General features: G+C 40.9%; 1 protein-coding gene across 3 annotated transcripts in view; it reads right to left on the reverse strand.

The window, feature by feature from the left end:
- Positions 1-1036: 1036 nt before the first annotated feature.
- LOC124884971 (calpain-8-like) overlaps positions 1037-23755 on the reverse strand; it is a 40496-nt gene continuing 17777 nt past the window's right edge. For 2 of the 3 annotated variants that reach the window (XM_047393053.1, XM_047393052.1), the window contains 5 exons: positions 3374-3442; positions 1982-2060; positions 1532-1648; positions 1355-1407; positions 1037-1267 (listed from right to left, as the gene is read on the reverse strand). In XM_047393053.1, coding sequence (XP_047249009.1) covers positions 1241-1267; positions 1355-1407; positions 1532-1648; positions 1982-2060; positions 3374-3442 — 345 coding nt within the window. In that variant the 3' untranslated portion in view covers positions 1037-1240. The remainder of the gene's footprint in view (positions 1268-1354; positions 1408-1531; positions 1649-1981; positions 2061-3373; positions 3443-23755) is intronic. The other variant, XM_047393054.1, reaches the window with a different exon arrangement.

Raw genomic sequence — 23755 nt, forward strand, 5'->3', positions numbered from 1 at the left:
GGCGCGGAAAGAGTCTGTTTACATCTTGCTCTGAGATCCTATGTCCAGGCTGGGCACCTAGTAAGTTCTTTTGCAATTTTTGGTTTGCTACATAATTCTATATGTGTTCATTCACAGTTTTGATGCCTTCAGTGAGAATCTACGTACACTGGAAATAGTCATAAACATGAAGAAAACCATTAAATTAAAAAAAGGGGTTCTACAACTTTTGACCGGTACTGTATACAAGAGTATTGTTCATGGTTCATATAGTTTGTCATATGGGTGTTACCATGATGTTACGGGCCACTTGCTTACACTTTTTTATATGCCAATTGCTAATATGCTAATGGACCAGCCATGTTAAGCTAATTTACAGTGCTAAAAGCAGTTTTAATTTGGGGCATTATTGCTTAGTTTAATGATGACTGAGTCATAGCTGACTGATATACTTCTTTATTTTACCCATGTTCATCTGAAGAACCACATAGAAATCAACCAACTTTAAGAAAGAAAGCCGAATAATCTCTACTGAGCATTCTTGCCCATGTCCACTGGAGACCACAAATATTAAAGCCACATAATTAGATCTTCCCAAAACAGCAACAAACGAGGTGTCCTGTAGTAGTCCAACAACAACATGGAGCAAATGTTGTCTCTCTGAGCTTTTAGATACCAAAGTAAAATTAGCAAACCTTCTAATGCTTTCATTGCATTTAGTTCAGATCTTTCAGCTACATCTGTCTGGAGTCCTTGATTGAAAATAATCCACTGACTGGCTTTGGATGAATGATACACACCTACTTAAGTCAAAGCTTCAGCAAACTGCAAACTGTTGTTTTTCTGACTGGGAATCTTTAAAGGTCCCCAAAATGAGCTGGATGGGGGTCATGGGGTCAAAGGACATCTGCTCTCTTTAGAACCTGTTAGCTTTGCCACATGATCTCCACAAAGCTGAAGATGTGGATGGAAGGATGGATAAATCCTTGAACATGTTCCAAGCTGCTTAAAAAAATATTATCAATAAAACAAAAAAACCCACAAGAACCCCTCTAAACATGTTTGACATAAATTTATTAAGTTTGGTTTGGCTTCATGTTTTGGTTGAAATGATTTTCACAGAAAATAGACATAAAAATAATTGATAAAGCACATTATAATGGCTCAGTTTCAGGTAAAAGTGAAAGCATTTAGGAAGCTTTTGTCGATCAACCATCTTCCTGTATTCCAGAAGAACTGTGGGTCCGTTTATCCTACAGGGTCATGTGTACATGGAAACATAGATCCACTGGAAATACAGAAAGCATTCAGTCATTAGTTGGTTCTTCTCTTAGGAAACTGTCACTAAGTTAACAGTAAAATGTGAGATCATCACCTCTGATTCCTGTAGAGTCATCGTTTTACCATCAGACAACCGCCTGAAGATTTCTGTTGAATAAACCAACAGCAGCTTTGATAAGACGGTAAAAATACATCTGCAAGATTTTGATTTGAAGTCAGAATTTTCACTTTTTTGTGTATCATATAGTTTAATTAATACTGCTTGACTTACTAAACATGCATTCAAGGCGGAGGATGAGGCTGATGAAGCTCTCCAGAGTCATGTGACCAGAGGAGGCGCCGTAGCGCAGAGCCATCAGGTTGAGCATGTCATCAGAGACTCTCATCCCTGACAAACACACAGTAACAGGTCAGCTCAAATGGGTTAAAGTCACATGATCCAAACTTGGTGAGCACAGGTGTAGCTGGTTCTGGGAGTCCAGAACCGAGTCCAGTTCAGGTCAGAGATATCGCTGCTGTGTGCTGACTTGTGTTTTTAAAAAGCACGTCTGTAAACTTTGATATGATTACTACACATGCACATAATAATATATAAATACTGCTAATCTTACATACTTGCTATGTATGTAGCAGGTACATAAAATATATTATACAACAAGGTTGAAGGGAGCTTGTCGTTGATATAGTCTGGATCAGGAGGTTCTGGAGAATCATGGAATACCTGAAGCTACGAATGCATTCCTCAGCTCAGTCAGTGAAAGAGTTCCAGTCCGAGAAACATCAGTCTGAAAGAAAATGTCCTGACAAAAAATAATTAATACTATTGATATGAGTACATTGCTTTGGAAAAGTATTCATACCCTCTGAACGTTTCCAGATTTTGTCTCATTCCATGAGCGTAACACAAAGCAACCCATACTTATGAAGTGGAGCCAAAATTATGGTGTGACATTTTTAGAAATAAACCATTCAGGAACCAGAGTCCAGCTGTGTGCAATTTAACCCAAGTCTAAATGTAACTGTTCTGCTTCTGGACTCAGAGGTTTGTGAGTGTTGGACCACCTGTTTGCTGAATATTGGACCATTTGCACGTTGCCGGACGCCACTATGCCTTTCCAACGTCATCGGCCATTTTGTACCGCAGGATAGTCTGTTCCTACAAATCCCAGCGGGCACCGCGGCTGATGGGGCGGGGGCGTCGCAGCCCTGAGGCCACAGTCAACTATATAACAGAGTATCAGACGGCCCACCATTTGCTTTCACACTGGAAACTGGACCAGCAACTGAAGCGCATCCTCTCTGGAGAAAAAAGTCCTACGTGGATTTCATTCATTCTCCTTCGTTGGCCAACGAGAAAACTAAGCGAATTAAGCTTACAGGAATAAGAAGGCTTGTAAGTTTCAACTTTACCGATCGAAGACGTGGGTTTAACATGTAAGCAAAAAACCACGGAGTTTCAAGGAGACGCAATTTTTCCTCGTTTTTGTATCAGTCGACTAGTGACGGCCCGTCATAATTTTCTACCTTTCTGCCACGGAGGCCACCAAGGAAGAAAACAGACTGTTTTGCTTAGGACCCACGGACGCGTGGAGCTCTTCACCTCCCCCTCTCTCTCCCTCTGCTCAGAGGAGACAACGACAAGTAAAATCCACTTTTTATTTTTATTTATATTTCTTATTGGTAAAACTTGAAAACTGATGTTTACAGATGTTCTCCATCCAGTAAGGCTGATCTTGAGATGTTTTACAAAGAATAATGAGCAAAATGTCAGTCTGTAGATGTTCAAAGCTGGCGGAGCCAAACCCCAGAAGACCTGTAGCTGGACCAGCAGCCAAAGGTGTTTCTACGTTCTGACACAAGAGGGCTGACTATTATTACACCCTGCACTTTTCAGATCATTATTAGTAAAAACTGTTTAAAACCATGAATGATTTCTGTCCTCCTCACTGCTCTCCACTTTGTGTTGTTCTGTCAGAAAACCCAATAAAAAACAGAAGTTAGTGGAACTGGACAAAAAGTGGACAAGTTCATGGGGTTGGAATACTTTTGCAATGTTTTGTTTAAAACTATGGAAACATGTAAAGTAGTTTTGAGCTAGAGTTGATGTTCTTACCTTGTAAATGACAACTTTGTTCCAGAGTCGGATAAACTCCTCACTGTTCAGTTTTCCAGTGATAGATGTCTTTCAAACAGAACGTCAAGAAAAAACCATATCTACATAGAAAGACGAAACCGAAATACAGACAGGCTTGTTTTCATTAACTCTACATAAACCTAACAAAGCAGTAATATCAAGCGAGGATCAACTTCCGCAACCTTCACACACATCAGCTCCATGGGCCAAGCAACCCAGAATGATCCTGGCCAACCTCAAAGTCAAACAAAGGAGGAATGATGACATCTGAAACAACTCCTTCAACTCCATAATACGTTCTATGTGAATAATGTGTTAGTCTCACAAAAGCAATCATGGCGTTGAAAGAACCCAGAGCCATCAGCAAAACATCAGAACCTTTGGTCTGGCATGGTGCAGCATGTTGTAATGGTTGGTCCAAAAACTATATTGAAGAGATCATTAGTATATAATCTACCAGAGACCGGGGTTGTTTCAAAACCCAGCTGATATTACCTAGGAAACCAGAACCCGTATTCCCAGCGACCCTCAGAGTCTCTCTGAGATGTCCTACCTTAGCCTGAACATTCCTGCCAAGGAGTCTCAGCTTCAGAGTGATTCAGTTCTCTGCTGAGAGCAACTCTGAGGAGGAGACAACAGAAACTCCTCTTAGTGAGGAGGTGCTGTTGACCTTGTTGCTAGAGGTGACGCTGTCTTCTAAGAGCTGTGATTGGTTGTTACAAAAAACAAACAAAAACAATACAAATCGGCTCCCAGTAATCAGTGGAGACAAATGAACCATCAAATTCCAAAATGTCTTTCTGAAAGCATTTAACAGTCTGTCAATATTTTAATTGGGGCCTGCCATAGCAATGCATAGGAGAGCAATGCATGGCAGGCACCTATTACTATTCACCTCTAAACTGGTCTCTTTATTTATTTATTGGGGCCTGCCATAGCATTGCATAGGAGAGCAGTGCATTGCATTGCGAAGCAATGCAATGCACTGCCTCCATGCAATGCATGGCAGGCACCTATTACTATTCACCTCTAAACTGGTCTCTTTATTGGGGCCTGCCCAAGCATTGCATAGGAGAGCAGTGCATTGCGAAGCAATGCACTGCCTCCCATGCAATGCATGGCAGGCACCTATTACTATTCACCTCTAAACTGGTCTCTTTATTTATTTATATCTTTATTTTTCTTCCGTCAAAATTAATGCGGCCCGAACCGCTGCGTGCACCCCCACAATATATACATCAAAACGACCGGCTCGGTCCCGTGAGGTGTGCTATTACTTTTATTGGCGTTTCGAGTTACTATGGCGACGTAATTAACGAAAAACCGAGCCCAAAAATCCCATAGGAATGAATGGAGTCAGGGGCGGAAGAAATCCTCAAAATTCACTGTTTTTGAGGCTCTGCTGTATCGCCATACTTTCACCTAGAAACACAGTTTGACTTTCAGTTTGTAGGAAAATCCGTCGGCTCTTCAGAAGTGAAAACGGTTTGTTGATAACTGCTACGGTTTCTCTAAAATTAGACTCCAAGCGACACAAAGTTTGAGAGAAAATCACACTCTTTACAGTGGAGATGGCAGTTACTAGAGTGTAGAAAGAGGGGATTTTTTACAGGAAAAATGAGTTTCAACTGGCACTCACAGCCACAAATTTCGCTCTACAGCCACAATTTTCGGTCAGATTGTAGGGCCGGGCCTCTGCTTTCACACAATAATTTCAAAATTGTTCTAAGTCTCATAGATTTCTGTCAAACACCCCTCGATCGCCAAGAGTCAGTAGATTTCTGTAGGCCTTCTCCCATGTATTTTCAATGAGAGCTTGACCTGTAATCCATGAGTGACACCATTTATTTCAAAAATCATATTTTATACTGTGAATGACATAGAGCTATGAAAATATCCATGATTGGGGACGAGGGATAGCTGTCGCCCACAGTTTAAAAATTTTTCAAATACCATGTACGGATTCCGAGATATTAGACTTTGTTCGGGAGCATGTTCAGGCATTTTTGCCTTTTTCTCCATTTTCCCTTACTTTTCACCCAGTGTTGTGTCTTTATTATAATATTTTCAAAAATTAAGGATGAATATTAATGTTCCCCTGTCCGTTCTGATAAAAACGGTCCAAGAATGACATCGATCGCCCCTACGGTTTCAGAGTTATGGCCAGTTGTTCGGGAGAATGCGCCTCCATGTTATAAAGCCTAGACCAGGGGAGACAGAGAGAGAGGTGCTGCGTGAGTGAGAAACAGCAGGTGTCAAGTTACACTGACGCTCTTTGCTGATTGGCTGATTCATTCCTCACTGTTCTATTTATAGCTCTGTGTATCTCCTACTGTATATGTCTGGATGGGATTCTGTCTTTCTTTCTGCCTCTCTGTGTCTCACACTGGGACACACACCCACCCACACACACCCACACACACACAGACACACACACTCACACACTCACACACACATGCATGGATTACTGTCTTTCTGAGGACTTTGCATTGACTTTCATTGATTTTCAGTCATTTCTATGGCTTAAACCTGACCTGACACCTAACCCTTTGACCAGCTTCATAAGGGGCAACTACATGGCGGCCATGTTGTGTGGGGAACTTAAACAGCATGTACTGCTGTTCCAACACCCAGACAACAGTGATTGACCCTAAAGGTCAATTTCTTTCATCAACCCTCCATGCTTACTAATGATTATTTAAAGCTTATAAAAACATACACAATGGTTTTACAATAGCAAGCATGTTCTATATAACTAATAGAAATAACCCAGACCTGAAAGGACAACCATGCTTGATTTTCAAAATAAGACAAAACCTGCTCTACAAAATAAAAGCCTTTAAACAATAGATGATTGCAGGAGTGGGCTTCACACTACTGTTGGAGCTCCCCCAGTGATGGGAATGGGACTATGCTGGTCCTTTGAAACAGGCTTACCAAAACTTCCAAAATAAAAGCACACACCTTCCATACTTACTAATGATTTTTTAAAGCTGATAATGGCATACACAATGGTTTTAGAAGAGCAAGCAGGTTCTATGTAACTAATGGAAGTGAACCAGACCTGAAAGGACACCCATACTAGGTTTTCACAATAAGACAAAACATGCTCTACAAAATAAAAGCCTTTAAACAATAGATGATTGTAGGAGTGGGCTTCACACTACTGTTGGAGTTCACCCAGTGTTGGAAATGGGACTATGCTGCTCCTTTGAAATATGGGTTACTGAAACTTTCAAAATAAAAGCCTCAACACCCCATAGTTACTATGGATTTTGTGAGCTCACAAGAGCATAGAAAAGGATTTTTAAATAGCAAGCGGGTTCTATTTAATCAATGCAACTAACCCAGACCTGAAAGGACACCCATACTAGGTTTTCAGAATAATACAAAACATGCTCTACAAAATAAAAGCCTTTACACTTTAAACAATAGATCATTGCAGAACTGGGCATTACACTACTGTTGGAGTTCACCCAGTGTTGGAAATGGGACTATGCTGCTCCTTTGAAATATGGGTTACTGAAACTTTCAAAATAAAAGCCTCAACCCCCCATAGTTACTATGAATTTTGTGAGCTGACAAGTGCATAGAAAATTATTTTTAAATAGCAAGCGGGTTCTATTTAACTAATGGAACTAACCCATACCTGAAAGTACAACCATGCTGGACTTTCAAAATAAGACAAAACATGCTCTACAAAATAAAAGCCTTTGCATTTTAAACAATAGATCTTTTCAGGACTAGGGCTTCACACTATGTTGGAGCTCACCCAGTGTTGGCCTTTTAAAATAAGGCTTACTGAAAATTTCAAAATAAAAGCCTCAGTCTTCCAGAGTTACTAGTCATATTTTAAGCTGATAATAGCATAGACAATAAAAAAATAGCAAGCTCTGGTCGGAGCAAAACGCACCAAGAGGCAGGCCCCGTCTAATTGGGGCCTGCCCAAGCATTGCATAGGAGAGCAGTGCATTGCGAAGCAATGCACTGCCTCCCATGCAATGCATGGCAGGCACCTATTACTATGCACCTCTAAACTGGTCTCTTTATTTATTGGGGCCTGCCCAAGCATTGCATAGGAGAGCAGTGCATTGCGAAGCAATGCACTGCCTCCCATGCAATGCATGGCAGGCACCTATTACTATTCACCTCTAAACTGGTCTCTTTATTGGGGCCTGCCATAGCAATGCATAGGAGAGCAGTGCATTGCATTGCGAAGCAATGCAATGCACTGCCTCCATGCAATGCATGGCAGGCACCTATTACTATGCACCTCTAAACTGGTCTCTTTATTGGGGCCTGCCATAGCATTGCATAGGAGAGCAGTGCATTGCATTGCGAAGCAATGCAATGCACTGCCTCCATGCAATGCATGGCAGGCACCTATTACTATTCACCTCTAAACTGGACTCTTTATTTATTATTTTTCTTCCGTCAAAATTAATGCGGCCCGAACCGCTGCGTGCACCCCCACAATATATACATCAAAACGACCGGCTCGGTCCCGTGAGGTGTGCTATTACTTTTATTGGCGTTTCGAGTTACTATGGCGACGTAATTAACGAAAAACCGAGCCCCAAAATCCCATAGAAATGAATGGAGTCAGGGGCGAAGAAATCCTCAAAATTCACTGTTTTTGAGCCTCTACTGTATCGCCATACTTTCACCTAGAAACACAGTTTGACTTTCAGTTTGTAGGAAAATCCGTCGGCTCTTCAGAAGTGAAAACGGTTTGTTGATAACTGCTACGGTTTCTCTAAAATTAGACTCCAAGCGACACAAAGTTTGCCAGAAAATCACACTCTTAACAGTGGAGATGGCAGTTACTAGAGTGTAAAAAGAGGGGATTTTTTTCAGGAAAAATGAGTTTCAACTGGCACTCACGGCCACAAATTTAGCTCTACAGCCACAATTTTTGCTCAGATTGTAGGGCCGGGCCTCTGCTTTCACACAATAATTTCAAAATTGTTTTAAGTCTCATAGATTTCTGTCAAACACCCCTCGATCGCCAAGAGTCAGTAGATTTCTGTAGGCCTTCTCCCATGTATTTTCAATGAGAGCTTGACCTGTAATCCATGAGTGACACCATTTCTTTCCATAATCATATTTTATACTGTGAATGACATAGAGCTATGAAAATCTCCATGATTGGGGACGAGGGATAGCTGTCGCCCACAGTTTAAAAAATTTTCAAATACCATGTACGGATTCCCAGATATTAGACTTTGTTCGGGAGCATGTTCAGGCATTTTGGCCTTTTTCTCCATTTTCCCTTACTTTTCACCCAGTGTTGTGTCTTTATTATTATATTTTCAAAAATAAAGGATGAATATTAATGTTCCCCTGTCCGTTCTGATAAAAACGGTCCAAGAATGACATCGATCGCCCCTACGGTTTCAGAGTTATGGCCAGTTGTTCGGGAGCATGCGCCTCCATGTTATAAAGCCTAGACCAGGGGAGACAGAGAGAGAGGTGCTGCGTGAGTGAGAAACAGCAGGTGTCAAGTTACACTGACGCTCTTTGCTGATTGGCTGATTCATTCCTCACTGTTCTATTTATAGCTCTGTGTATCTCCTACTGTATATGTCTGGATGGGATTCTGTCTTTCTTTCTGCCTCTCTGTGTCTCACACTGGGACACACACCCACACACACACCCACCCACAGACACACACCCACACACACATGCATGGATTACTATCTTTCTGAGCACTTTGCATTGACTTTCATTGATTTTCATTCATTTCTATGGCTTAAACCTGACCTGACACCTAACCCTTTGACCAGCTTCATAGGGGGCAACTACATGGCGGCCATGTTGTGTGGGGAACTTAAACAGCATGTACTGCTGTTCCAACACCCACACAACAGTGATTGACCCTAAAGGTCAATTTCTTTCATCAACCCTCCATGCTTACTAATGATTATTTAAAGCTTATAATAACATACACAATGGTTTTAGAATAGCAAGCATGTTCTATATAACTAATAGAAATAACCCAGACCTGAAAGGACAACCATGCTTGATTTTCAAAATAAGACTAAATCTGCTCTATAAAATAAAAACCTTTAAACAATAGATGATTGCAGGAGTGGGCTTCACACTACTGTTGGAGCTCCCCCAGTATTGGGAATGGGACTATGCTGGTCCTTTGAAACAGGCTTACTGAAACTTTCAAAATAAAAGCCCACACCTCCCATACTTAATAATGATTTTTTAAGCTTATAATAGCATTCATAATGATTTCTTTAATAGCAAGCGGGTTCTATTTAACCAATGCAACTAACCCAGACCTGAAAGGACACCCATACTAGGTTTTCAGAATAAGACAAAACATGCTCTACAAAATAAAAGCCTTTACACTTTAAACAATAGATCATTGCAGAACTGGGCATTACACTACTGTTGGAGTTCACCCAGTGTTGGAAATGGGACTATGCTGCTCCTTTGAAATATGGGTTACTGAAACTTTCAAAATAAAAGCCTCAACCCCCCATAGTTACTATGGATTTGGAGAGCTGAAAAGAGCATAGAAAATGATTTTGAAATAGCAAACATGTTCTGTATAACTAATGGAACTAACCCATACCTGACAGTACAACCATGCTGGACTTTCAAAATAAGACAAAACATGTTCTACAAAATAAAAGCCTTTACATTTTAAACAATAGATCATTTCAGGAATGGGCTTCACACTAATGATGGAGCCCATTTAAAATAAGGCTTACTGAAAATTTCAAAATAAAAGCCTCAGTCTTTCATAATTATTAGTGATTTTTTTCAGCTGATTACGGCATACATAATGATTTTTAAATTGCAAGCAGGATCTATATAACCAATGCAACTAACCCAGACCTGAAAGTACAACCATGCTGGACTTTCAAAATAAGACAAAACATGCTCTACAAAATAAAAGCCTTTGCATTTTGAACAATAGATCATTTCAGAACTATGAATCACACTAATATTGGAGCTCACCCAGTGTTGCCCATTTAAAATAAGGCTTACTGAAAATTTCAAAATAAAAGCCTGAGTCCTCCAGAGTTAGTAGTAATATTTTAAGCTGATAATAGTTGATAATAGCATAGACAATGAATTTCAATAAAAATTGCTAGCTCCGGTCCCAGAAGCACGCACCAAGAGGCAGGCCCCGTCTAAATTTCTTCCGAAATTTTCTAGTTTATTATTTATTTTTCTTCCGTCAAAATTAATGCGGCCCGAACCGCTGCGTGCACCCCCACAATTTATACATCAAAACGACCGGCTCGGTCCCGTGAGGTGTGCTATTACTTTTATTGGCGTTTCGAGTTACTATGGCGACGTAATTAACGAAAAACCGAGCCCAAAAATCCCATAGGAATGAATGGAGTCAGGGGCGGAAGAAATCCTCAAAATTCACTGTTTTTGAGGCTCTGCTGTATCGCCATACTTTCACCTAGAAACACAGTTTGACTTTCAGTTTGTAGGAAAATCCGCCGGCTCTTCAGAAGTGAAAACGGTTTGTTGATAACTGCTACGGTTTCTCTAAAATTAGACTCCAAGCGACACAAAGTTTGAGAGAAAATCACACTCTTTACAGTGGAGATGGCAGTTACTAGAGTGTAGAAAGAGGGGATTTTTTACAGGAAAAATGAGTTTCAACTGGCCCTCACGGCCACAAATTTCGCTCTACAGCCACAATTTTCGGTCAGATTGTAGGGCCGGGCCTCTGCTTTCACACAATAATTTCAAAATTGTTCTAAGTCTCATAGATTTCTGTCAAACACCCCTCGATCGCCAAGAGTCAGTAGATTTCTGTAGGCCTTCTCCCATGTATTTTCAATGAGAGCTTGACCTGTAATCCACGAGTGACACCATTTCTTTCCATAATCATATTTTATACTGTGAATGACATAGAGCTATGAAAATATCCATGATTGGGGACGAGGGATAGCTGTCGCCCACAGTTTAAAAAATTTTCAAATACCATGTACGGATTCCGAGATATTAGACTTTGTTCGGGAGCATGTTCAGGCATTTTTGCCTTTTTCTCCATTTTCCCTCTCTTTTCACCCAGTGTTGTGCCTTAATTATTATATTTTCAACACAAATTTGTTAATATTCTCGATCTCCTGTCCGTTCTGATAAAAACGGTCCAAGAATGACATCGATCGCCCCTACGGTTTCAGAGTTATGGCCAGTTGTTCGGGAGCATGCGCCTCCATGTTATAAAGCCTAGACCAGGGGAGACAGAGAGAGAGGTGCTGCGTGAGTGAGAAACAGCAGGTGTCAAGTTACACTGACGCTCTTTGCTGATTGGCTGATTCATTCCTCACTGTTCTATTTATAGCTCTGTGTATCTCCTACTGTATATGTCTGGATGTGATTCTGTCTTTCTTTCTGCCTCTCTGTGTCTCACACTGGGACACACACTCACACACAGACACACACCCACACACCCACACACACACACAGACACACACACACAGACACACACACATGCATGGATTACTATCTTTCTGACGACTTTGCATTGACTTTCATTGATATTCATTCATTTCTATGGCTTAACCTGACCTGACACCTAACCCTTTGACCAGCTTCATAGGAGGCAACTACATGGCGGCCATGTTGTGTGGGGAACTTAAACAGCATGTTCTGCTGTTCCAACACCCAGACAACAGTGATTGACCCTAAAGGTCAATTTCTTTCATCAACCCTCCATGCTTACTAATGATTATTTAAAGCTTATAATAACATACACAATGGTTTTAGAATAGCAAGCATGTTCTATATAACTAATAGAAATAACCCGGACCTGAAAGGACAACCATGCTTGATTTTCAAAATAAGACAAAATCTGCTCTATAAAATAAAACCCTTTAAACAATAGATGATTGCAGGAGTGGGCTTCACACTACTGTTGGAGCTCCCCCAGTATTGGAAATAGGACCATGTTGGCCTTTTAAAATAAAGCCTACTGAAACTTTCAAAATAAAAGCCTCAACCCCCCATACTTACTATGGATTTTGTGAGCTCACAAGAGCATAGAAAAGGATTTTTAAATAGCAAGCGGGTTCTATTTAACCAATGCAACTAACCCAGACCTGAAAGGACACCCATACTAGGTTTTCAGAATAATACAAAACATGCTCTACAAAATAAAAGCCTTTACACTTTAAACAATAGATCATTGCAGAACTGGGCATTACACTACTGTTGGAGTTCACCCAGTGTTGGAAATGGGACTATGCTGCTCCTTTGAAATATGGGTTACTGAAACTTTCAAAATAAAAGCCTCAACCCCCCATAGTTACTATGAATTTTGTGAGCTGACAAGTGCATAGAAAATTATTTTTAAATAGCAAGCGGGTTCTATTTAACTAATGGAACTAACCCATACCTGAAAGTACAACCATGCTGGACTTTCAAAATAAGACAAAACATGCTCTACAAAATAAAAGCCTTTGCATTTTAAACAATAGATCATTTCAGGAATGGGCTTCACACTAATGTTGGAGCTCACCCAGTGTTGCCCATTTAAAATAAGGCTTACTGAAAATTTCAAAATAAAAGCCTCAGTCTTCCAGAGTTACTAGTAATTTTTGAAGGTGATTATTGCATACATAATGATTTTTAAATAACGGCCAGAGAAACTTTGTGGTCCCAGAAGCACGCACCAAGAGGCAGGCCCCGTCTAAATTTCTTCCGAAATTTTCTAGTTTATTTATATCTTTATTTTTCTTCCGTCAAAATTAATGCGGCCCGAACCGCTGCGTGCACCCCCACAATATATACATCAAAACGACCGGCTCGGTCCCGTGAGGTGTGCTATTACTTTTATTGGCGTTTCGAGTTACTATGGCGACGTAATTAACGAAAAACCGAGCCCAAAAATCCCATAGGAATGAATGGAGTCAGGGGCGGAAGAAATCCTCAAAATTCACTGTTTTTGAGGCTCTGCTGTATCGCCATACTTTCACCTAGAAACACAGTTTGACTTTCAGTTTGTAGGAAAATCCGCCGGCTCTTCAGAAGTGAAAACGGTTTGTTGATAACTGCTACGGTTTCTCTAAAATTAGACTCCAAGCGACACAAAGTTTGCGAGAAAATCACACTCTTTACAGTGGAGATGGCAGTTACTAGAGTGTAAAAAGAGGGGATTTTTTTCAGGAAAAATGAGTTTCAACTGGCCCTCACGGCCACAAATTTCGCTCTACAGCCACTATTTTCGGTCAGATTGTAGGGCCGGGCCTCTGCTTTCACACAATAATTTCAAAATTGTTCTAAGTCTCATAGATTTCTGTCAAACACCCCTCGATCGCCAAGAGGCAGTAGATTTCTGTAGGCCTTCTCCCATGTATTTTCAATGAGAGCTTGACCTGTAATCCATGAGTGACACCATTTCTTTCCATAATCATATTTTATACTGTGAATGACATAGAGCTATGAAAATATCCATGATTGGGGACGAGGGATAGCTGTCGCCCACAGTTTAAAAAATTTTCAAATACCATGTACGGATTCCCAGATATTAGACTTTGTTCGGGAGCATGTTCAGGCATTTTTGCCTTTTTCTCCATTTTCCCTTACTTTTCACCCAGTGTTGTGTCTTTATTATAATATTTTCAAAAATTAAGGATGAATATTAATGTTCCCCTGTCCGTTCTGATAAAAACGGTCCAAGAATGACATCGATCGCCCCTACGGTTTCAGAGTTATGGCCAGTTGTTCGGGAGCATGCGCCTCCATGTTATAAAGCCTAGACCAGGGGAGACAGAGTGAGAGGTGCTGCGTGAGTGAGAAACAGCAGGTGTCAAGTTACACTGACGCTCTTTGCTGATTGGCTGATTCATTCCTCACTGTTCTATTTATAGCTCTGTGTATCTCCTACTGTATATGTCTGGATGGGATTCTGTCTTTCTTTCTGCCTCTCTGTGTCTCACACTGGGACACACACCCACACACACTCACACACACACCCACACACACACCCACACCCACACACACATGCATGGATTACTGTCTTTCTGAGGACTTTGCATTGACTTTCATTGATTTTCAGTCATTTCTGTGGCTTCAACCTGACCTGACCCCTAACCCTTTGACCAGCTTCATAGGAGGCAACTACATGGCGGCCATGTTGTGTGGGGAACTTAAACAGCATGTACTGCTGTTCCAACACCCAGACAACAGTGATTGACCCTAAAGGTCAATTTCTTTCATCAACCCTCCATGCTTATTAATGATTATTTAAAGCTTATAATAACATACACAATGGTTTTAGAATAGCAAGCATGTTCTATGTAACTAATGGAAGTGAACCAGATCTGAAAGGACAACCATGCTTGATTTTCAAAATAAGACAAAATCTGCTCTATAAAATAAAAGCCTTTAAACAATAGATGATTGCAGGAGTGGGCTTCACACTACTCTTGGAGCTCACCCAGTATTGGAAATAGGACCATGTTGGCCTTTTAAAATAAAGCCTATTGAAACTTTCAAAATAAAAGCCTCAACCCCCCATAGTTACTATGGATTTTGTGAGCTCACAAGAGCATAGAAAAGGATTTTTAAATAGCAAGCGGGTTCTATTTAACCAATGCAACTAAACCAGACCTGAAAGGACACCCATACTAGGTTTTCAGAATAAGACAAAACATGCTCTACAAAATAAAAGCCTTTACACTTTAAACAATAGATCATTGCAGAACTGGGCATTACACTACTGTTGGAGTTCACCCGGTGTTGGAAATGGTACTATGCTTGAAATATGGGTTACTGAAACTTTCAAAATAAAAGCCTCAACCCCCCATAGTTACTATGGATTTTGTGAGCTCACAAGAGCATAGAAAATGATTTTGAAATAGCAAGCGGGTTCTATTTAACCAATGCAACTAACCCAGACCTGAAAGTACAGCCATGCTGGACTTTCAAAATAAGACAAAACATGCTCTACAAAATAAAAGCCTTTGCATTTTAAACAATAGATCATTTCAGGACTGGGCTTCACACTAATGTTGGAGCTCACCTAGTGTTGCCCATTTAAAATAAGGCTTATTGAACATTTCAAAATAAAAGCCTGAGTCTTCCAGAGTTACTAGTAATATTTTAAGCTGATAATAGCATAGAATATAGCATAGACAATTACATACAAAAAAATAGCAAGCTCTGGTCGGAGCAAAACGCACCAAGAGGCAGGCCCCGTCTAAATTTCTTCCGAAATTTTCTAGTTTATATCTTTATTTTTCTTCCGTCTCCGTTAATGCGGCCCGAACCGCTGCGTGCACCCCCACAATATATACATCAAAACGACCGGCTCGGTCCCGTGAGGTGTGCTATTACTTTTATTGGCGTTTCGAGTTACTATGGCGACGTAATTAACGAAAAACCGAGCCCCAAAAACCCCATAGGAATGAATGGAGTCAGGGGCGAAGAAATCCTCAAAATTCACTGTTTTTGAGGCTCTACTGTATCGCCATACTTTCACCTAGAAAAACAGTTTGACTTTCAGTTTGTAGGAAAATCCGTCAGCTCTTCAGAAGTGAAAACGGTTTGTTGATAACTGCTACGGTTTCTCTAAAATTAGACTCCAAGCGACACAAAGTTTGAGAGAAAATCACACTCTTAACAGTGGAGATGGCAGTTACTAGAGTGTAAAAAGAGGGGATTTTTTTCAGGAAAAATGAGTTTCAACTGGCACTCACGGCCACAAATTTCGCTCTACAGCCACATTTTTCGGTCAGATTGTAGTGCCGGGCCTCTGCTTTCACACAATAATTGCAAAATTGTTCTAAGTCTCATAGATTTCTGTCAAACACCCCTCGATCGCCAAGAGTCAGTAGATTTCTGTAGGCCTTCTCCCATGTATTTTCAATGAGAGCTTGACCTGTAATCCATGAGTGACACCATTTCTTTCAAAAATAATATTTTATACTGTGAATGACATAGAGCTATGAAAATATCCATGATTGGGGACGAGGGACAGCTGTCGCCCACAGTTTAAAAAATTTTCAAATACCATGTACGGATTCCGAGATATTAGACTTTGTTCGGGAGCATGTTCAGGCATTTTTGCCTTTTTCTCCATTTTCCCTTACTTTTCACCCAGTGTTGTGTCTTTATTATTATATTTTCAACAAAAATGTGTTAATATTCTCGATCCCCTGTCCGTTCTGATAAAAACGGTCCAAGAATGACATCGATCGCCCCTACGGTTTCAGAGTTATGGCCAGTTGTTCGGGAGCATGCGCCTCCATGTTATAAAGCCTAGACCAGGGGAGACAGAGAGAGAGGTGCTGCGTGAGTGAGAAACAGCAGGTGTCAAGTTACACTGACGCTCTTTGCTGATTGGCTGATTCATTCCTCACTGTTCTATTTATAGCTCTGTGTATCTCCTACTGTATATGTCTGGATGGGATTCTGTCTTTCTTTCTGCCTCTCTGTGTCTCACACTGGGACACACACCCACACACACTCACACACACACTCACACTCACACACACACACACACACACACTCACACACACCCACACACACACCCACACACTCACACAGACACACACAGACACACACCCACACACACACATGCATGGATTACTATCTTTCTGAGGACTTTGCATTGACTTTCATTTATATTCATTCATTTCTATGGCTTAAACCTGACCTGACACCTAACCCTTTGACCAGCTTCATAGGGGGCAACTACATGGCGGCCATGTTGTGTGGGGAACTTAAACAGCATGTACTGCTGTTCCAACACCCAGACAACAGTGATTGACCCTAAAGGTCAATTTCTTTCATACACCCTCCATGCTTACTAATGATTATTTAAAGCTTATAATAACATACACAATGATTTTAGAATAGCAAGCATGTTCTATATAACTAATAGAAATAACCCAGACCTGAAAGGACAACCATGCTTGATTTTCAAAATAAGACAAAATCTGCTCTATAAAATAAAAGCCTTTAAACAATAGATGATTGCAGGAGTGGGCTTCACACTACTGTTGGAGCTCCCCCAGTATTGGAAATAGGACCATGTTGGACTTTTAAAATAAAGCCTACTGAAACTTTCAAAATAAAAGCCTCAACCCCCCATAGTTACTATGGATTTTGTGAGCTCACAAGAGCATAGAAAAGGATTTTTAAATAGCAAGCGGGTTCTATTTAACCAATGCAACTAACCCAGACCTGAAAGGACACCCATACTAGGTTTTCAGAATAAGACAAAACATGCTCTACAAAATAAAACCCTTTAAACAATAGATGATCGCAGGAGTGGGCTTCACACTACTCTTGGAGCTCACCCAGTATTGGAAATAGGAACATGTTGGCCTTTTAAAAAAAGGCTTACTGAAACTTTCAAAATAAAAGCCTCAGTCTTCCAGAGATACTATGGATTTTGTGAGCTGACAAGAGCATAGAAAATGATTTTTAAATAGCAAGCATGTTCTATTTAACCATTACAACTAACCCACACCTTAAAGTACAGCCATGCTGGACTTTCAAAATAAGACAAAACATGCTCTACAAAATAAAAGCCTTTGCATTTTAAACAATAGATCATTTCAGGACTGAACTTCACACTAATGTTGGAGCTCACCCAGTGTTGCCCATTTAAAATAAGGCTTACTGAAAATTTCAAAATAAAAGCCTCAGTCTTCCACAGTTACTAGTAATTTTCGAAGGTGATTATTGCATACATAATGATTTTTAAATAGCTAAACCCAACGGCCAGAGAAACTTTGTGGTCCCAGAAGCACGCACCAAGAGGCAGGCCCCGTCTAAATTTCTTCCGAAATTTTCTAGTTTTTCTTCCGTCTCCGTTAATGCGGCCCGAACCGCTGCGTGCACCCCCACAATATATACATCAAAACGACCGGCTCGGTCCCGTGAGGTGTGCTATTACTTTTATTGGCGTTTCGAGTTACTATGGCGACGTAATTAACGAAAAACCGAGCCCCAAAAACCCCATAGGAATGAATGGAGTCAGGGGCGAAGAAATCCTCAAAATTCACTGTTTTTGAGGCTCTACTGTATCGCCATACTTTCACCTAGAAAAACAGTTTGACTTTCAGTTTGTAGGAAAATCCGCCGGCTCTTCAGAAGTGAAAACGGTTTCTTGATAACTGCTACGGTTTCTCTAAAATTAGACTCCAAGCGACACAAAGTTTGACAGAAAATCACACTCTTTACAGTGGAGATGGCAGTTACTAGAGTGTAGAAAGAGGGGATTTTTTTCAGGAAAAATGAGTTTCAACTGGCCCTCACGGCCACAAATTTCGCTCTACAGCCACAATTTTCGGTCAGATTGTAGGGCCGGGCCTCTGCTTTCACACAATAATTTCAAAATTGTTCTAAGTCTCATAGATTTCTGTCAAACACCCCTCGATCGCCAAGAGTCAGTAGATTTCTGTAGGCCTTCTCCCATGTATTTTCAATGAGAGCTTGACCTGTAATCCATGAGTGACACCATTTCTTTCAAAAATCATATTTTATACTGTGAATGACATAGAGCTATGAAAATATCCATGATTGGGGACGAGGGACAGCTGTCGCCCACAGTTTAAAAATTTTTCAAATACCATGTACGGATTCCGAGATATTAGACTTTGTTCGGGAGCATGTTCAGGCATTTTTGCCTTTTTCTCGATTTTCCCTTACTTTTCACCCAGTGTTGTGTCTTTATTATTATATTTTCAAAAATAAAGGATGAATATTAATGTTCCCCTGTCCGTTCTGATAAAAACGGTCCAAGAATTACATTGATCGCCCCTACGGTTTCAGAGTTATAGCCAGTTGTTCGGTAGCATGCGCCTCCATGTTATAAAGCCTAGACCAGGGGAGACAGAGAGAGAGGTGCTGCGTGAGTGAGAAACAGCAGGTGTCAAGTTACACTGACGCTCTTTGCTGATTGGCTGATTCATTCCTCACTGTTCTATTTATAGCTCTGTGTATCTCCTACTGTATATGTCTGGATGGGATTCTGTCTTTCTTTCTGCCTCTCTGTGTCTCACACTGGGACACACACCCACACACACACACACACTCACACACACACACACAGACACACACCCACACACAGACACACACCCACACACACATGCATGGATTACTATCTTTCTGAGGACTTTGCATTGACTTTAATTGATATTCATTCATTTCTATGGCTTAAACCTGACATGACACCTAACCCTTTCACCATCTTCATAGGAGGCAACTACATGGCGGCCATGTTGTGTGGGGAACTTAAACAGCATGTACTGCTGTTCCAACATCCACACAACAGTGATTGACCCTAAAGGTCAATTTCTTTCATCAACCCTCCATGCTTATTAATGATTATTTAAAGCTGATAATGGCATACACAATGGTTTTAGAAGAGCAAGCAGATTCTATGTAACTAATGGAAGTAACCCAGACCTGAAAGGACACCCATACTAGGTTTTCAGAATAACACAAAACATGCTCTACAAAATAAAACCCTTTAAACAATAGATGATTGCAGGAGTGGGCTTCACACTACTGTTGGAGCTCCCCCAGTATTGGAAATAGGACCATGTTGGCCTTTTAAAATAAAGCCTACTGAAACTTTCAAAATAAAAGCCTCAACCCCCCATAGTTACTATGGATTTTGTGAGCTCACAAGAGCATAGAAAAGGATTTTTAAGTAGCAAGCGGGTTCTATTTAACCAATGCAACTAACCCAGACCTGAAAGGACACCCATACTAGGTTTTCAGAATAAGACAAAACATGCTCTACAAAATAAAAGCCTTTACACTTTAAACAATAGATCATTGCAGAACTGGGCATTACACTACTGTTGGAGTTCACCCAGTGTTGGAAATGGGACTATGCTGCTCCTTTGAAATATGGGTTACTGAAACTTTCAAAATAAAAGCCTCAACCCCCCATAGTTACTATGGATTTTGAGAGCTGAAAAGAGCATAGAAAATGATTTGGAAATAGCAAACAGGTTCTGTATAACTAATCGAACTAACCCAGACCTGAAGGGACAACCATGCTGGACTTTCAAAATAAGACAAAACATGCTCTACAAAATAAAAGCCTTTGCATTTTAAACAATAGATCTTTTCAGGACTGGGCTTCACACTATGTTGGAGCTCACCCAGTGTTGGCCTTTTAAAATAAGGCTTACTGAAAATTTCAAAATAAAAGCCTCAGTCTTCCAGAGTTACTAGTCATATTTTAAGCTGATAATAGCATAGACAATAGAAATAAAAAAATAGCAAGCTCTGGTCGGAGCAAAACGCACCAAGAGGCAGGCCCCGTCTAAATTTCTTCCGAAATTTTCTAGTTATTCTGTACTATTTTGTTTTTAATTTTGTTAACTTTTTATTCATGGTTATTTATTATTTATTTATCCTTCCTAATGATACCTTAATAGAGGTTGACCTTTAACCTGTCCTGCTGCTGAAACCATTTAATTTCCTCCTAGGGGGATGATAAATTGAATCTTATCTCTATATTAATAATTGTATGATTGTTCTAGAAGTTTCTGTTCTCATTGACTCGACTGTTTAGTAGGTGGATCCCTGCACCACTGTGGCTCAGTAGGAAGAGTAGTTGTCTTGCAATCAGAAGGTTGTGGGTTCAATTCCAGCTTCCTCCTGCCATATGTCAATGTGCCCCTGGGCAAGGCACTTTACCTCAAGTTGCCTACGTATCAGTGTATGAATGTGTGAGGGTTAGTGAGTGCAATTGGGTGAATGTGGCTCTAGTGTAAAGCACTTTGAGCGGTCTGTATGACTGGAAAAGCGCTATATAAGTTCAGTCCATTTACCATGGAGCTGGTAGCATTTTATTCATTCACTGTTGTTCATTGGAGGAGAAGATCTCTCCTTTCTCTCTGTCTTTCCTCCATCTTCTCTGCTTCAGACACTCTTAGGTTCATTAAAAGTCCTCCTCACTACTCTGAACATCTCCTCACGTTAGGAGCTCTCTGAAGATGCTTCCTGAATAACTTTTATCTAACTGAGGGAAAATTCTAAAAAAAATCGTAGAATTAGATAAATTCTGAGATTTTTCTTAAATTGACATCACTATCAGCAACCTTTAGTCTTAGGATTCCTTGTGAATATGGGCTCTGGTGGTTAGAATAGAATAGAATATACTTTATTGGTTCCAAAGGGAAATTGCTTATTGGTTGACAATCTGTTCGGTCTTATGGTGTCCTCAACCCTCACCCTACTGCCCCAGCATACCACAGCATACAGCATAGCACTGGCAACCACAGACTCATAGAACATTCTGAGCAAGGTCAGACAGATGTTGACGGACCTCAACTGCCTACTGTAGAGAGAATTGGTGTTCTTGACCCAGTCCAGTTTCTTATCAATGTGGAGTACCAGATATTTATATTCCTCCACAATGTCCACACTGACCCCTGGATGGAAACAGGGGTCACTGACATCCTAGTCCTCCTCCTCAGATCCACCACCAGTCTTTGTCACATTGAGCTGAATGTGCCTTAGCCCACAGCATGTGACAAATTTGCCTACAGCAGCCCTCTACTCAACCTCATCGTCCTCTCTGATACAACCAACCACAGCTGAGTCATCTGAGAACTTCTCTAGATGACAGTTCAATAGCTGAAGTTGGTTGTATAGAGTGTGAAGAAGAAGGGAGAGACGACAGTCCCTTGTGGAGCCCCTGTGTTGCTGACAACACTGTCTGACATACAGTGTTGCAAGTGCACGAACTGTGGTCTGCCAGTCAGATAGTCAACAATCCAGGACACAAGGGGGGATCTACCTGCATCGTTGTCAGCTTATCACCCAGTAGAGCCAGACAGTTGGTGTTGAATGCACTGGAGAAGTCAAAAAACATAATTTTAACAGTGCTCGCTGGCTGGTCCAGGTGTGTATATACACGGTTGAGCAGGAAGATGATGGCATCCCCAACTCCAAGTTTAGGCTGGTAGGCAAACTGCAAGGGATCCAAGTGTGGTTGGACCAGGGTCCGGAGCTGCTCCAGGACAAATCTCTCCAGAGTCTTCGTGATGTGGGACGTCAGGCCTGTAGTCCTTGGAGCCACAGTGCATCTTAGGAACCGGAACAATGCAGGATGTTTTCCAAATCACAGGGACTCTCTGTAGGTGCAGGATCATGTTGAAAGTATGCTGGAGGACTCCACAGAGCTGGATGGCACAGGCACAGGCACCCTAGCCACCGCAGTTTGGACCTGCTGCAGATGAGACAGCTCCTTTTTTGTTAAGACAAGAAAAAAGGCTATTACAATAGTCTAAACGAGAAGACACAAAAGCATGAATGATCAGCTCAAGATCATCTTTGGAAACAAATCTTCTTAGTTTCGAAATCTTCCTGAGCTGGAAAAAAAACTGTTCCTAGTGAGCTGCTTTGAATGATGCTCAGGTGACATCTCTATCAAAAATCACGCCCAGATTTCTTAGGCTTGGTTTAGCAGACGAGCTCAAGTCACCCAAATACTGGTTGATTCCAGGAATGACATCGTCTGGAGTAATCACCAGCACCTCAGTCTTATCGGAGTTTAACTGCAGAGAGTTATCGCCAAGCCACTGTTTAATTTTCACAAGGCAGTTCTTTAAAGAGTCCAGTTTATGAATCTCAGTGGGCTTAAAGGAGCAATATAGCTGGATATCATCTGCATAAAGATGATAGGAGACATCGGCAAACTCTTGAAAAATATTACCCAGGGGAAAAACATATAACAAATATAGAATAGGTCCCAACATAGAACCCCGGGGCACTCCACACACCAAATCTGCAGAGTCAGAAATAAACTGATTAGTCGAGACACTAAAACTCCTACCAGACAAATAAGACGAGAACCATACTAGTACAGATCCTGTTAGACCGACCAGATCAAGCAATCTTCTCAACAGGATTTCATGAACTACAGTGTCAAATGCCGAAGAGAGGTCCAGCAAGACCAAAACAGTGCATTTCCCAGCATCCACAGCCATCATAATGTCACTTGATACTTTGATCAGGGCAGTTTCCGTAGAACGATGCTTACGGAAACCAGATGGAAAATGGACGAAAATCTCAGAATTTTCTAAGAACACAGTAAATTGTTTGGAGAACACCTTCTCCAAAAGTTTGGACAAAAACGGACGTTTTGAAATAGGCTGGAAATTACCTAACACAGTAGGGTCCAAATTGGGTTTTTTAAGAAGAGGTTCCACGAAGGCATGCTTAAAAAAGCTGTGAAATACGCCAGAAGATAATGACAAATTTATTAACTTGGTAACCCAGGGGCCAATAACATCAAATACTTTTAAAAATAGTCCAAAAGGAAGAGCATCTGAAGGACAAGAAGAAGGCTTCATCTTGGCTACCAGGCCTGAGATATCAGCCTGAGATACAGGCTTA

Source organism: Girardinichthys multiradiatus, chromosome 19 (assembly GCF_021462225.1).
Source record: "Girardinichthys multiradiatus isolate DD_20200921_A chromosome 19, DD_fGirMul_XY1, whole genome shotgun sequence".
NCBI classification, from domain to species: domain Eukaryota; kingdom Metazoa; phylum Chordata; class Actinopteri; order Cyprinodontiformes; family Goodeidae; genus Girardinichthys; species Girardinichthys multiradiatus.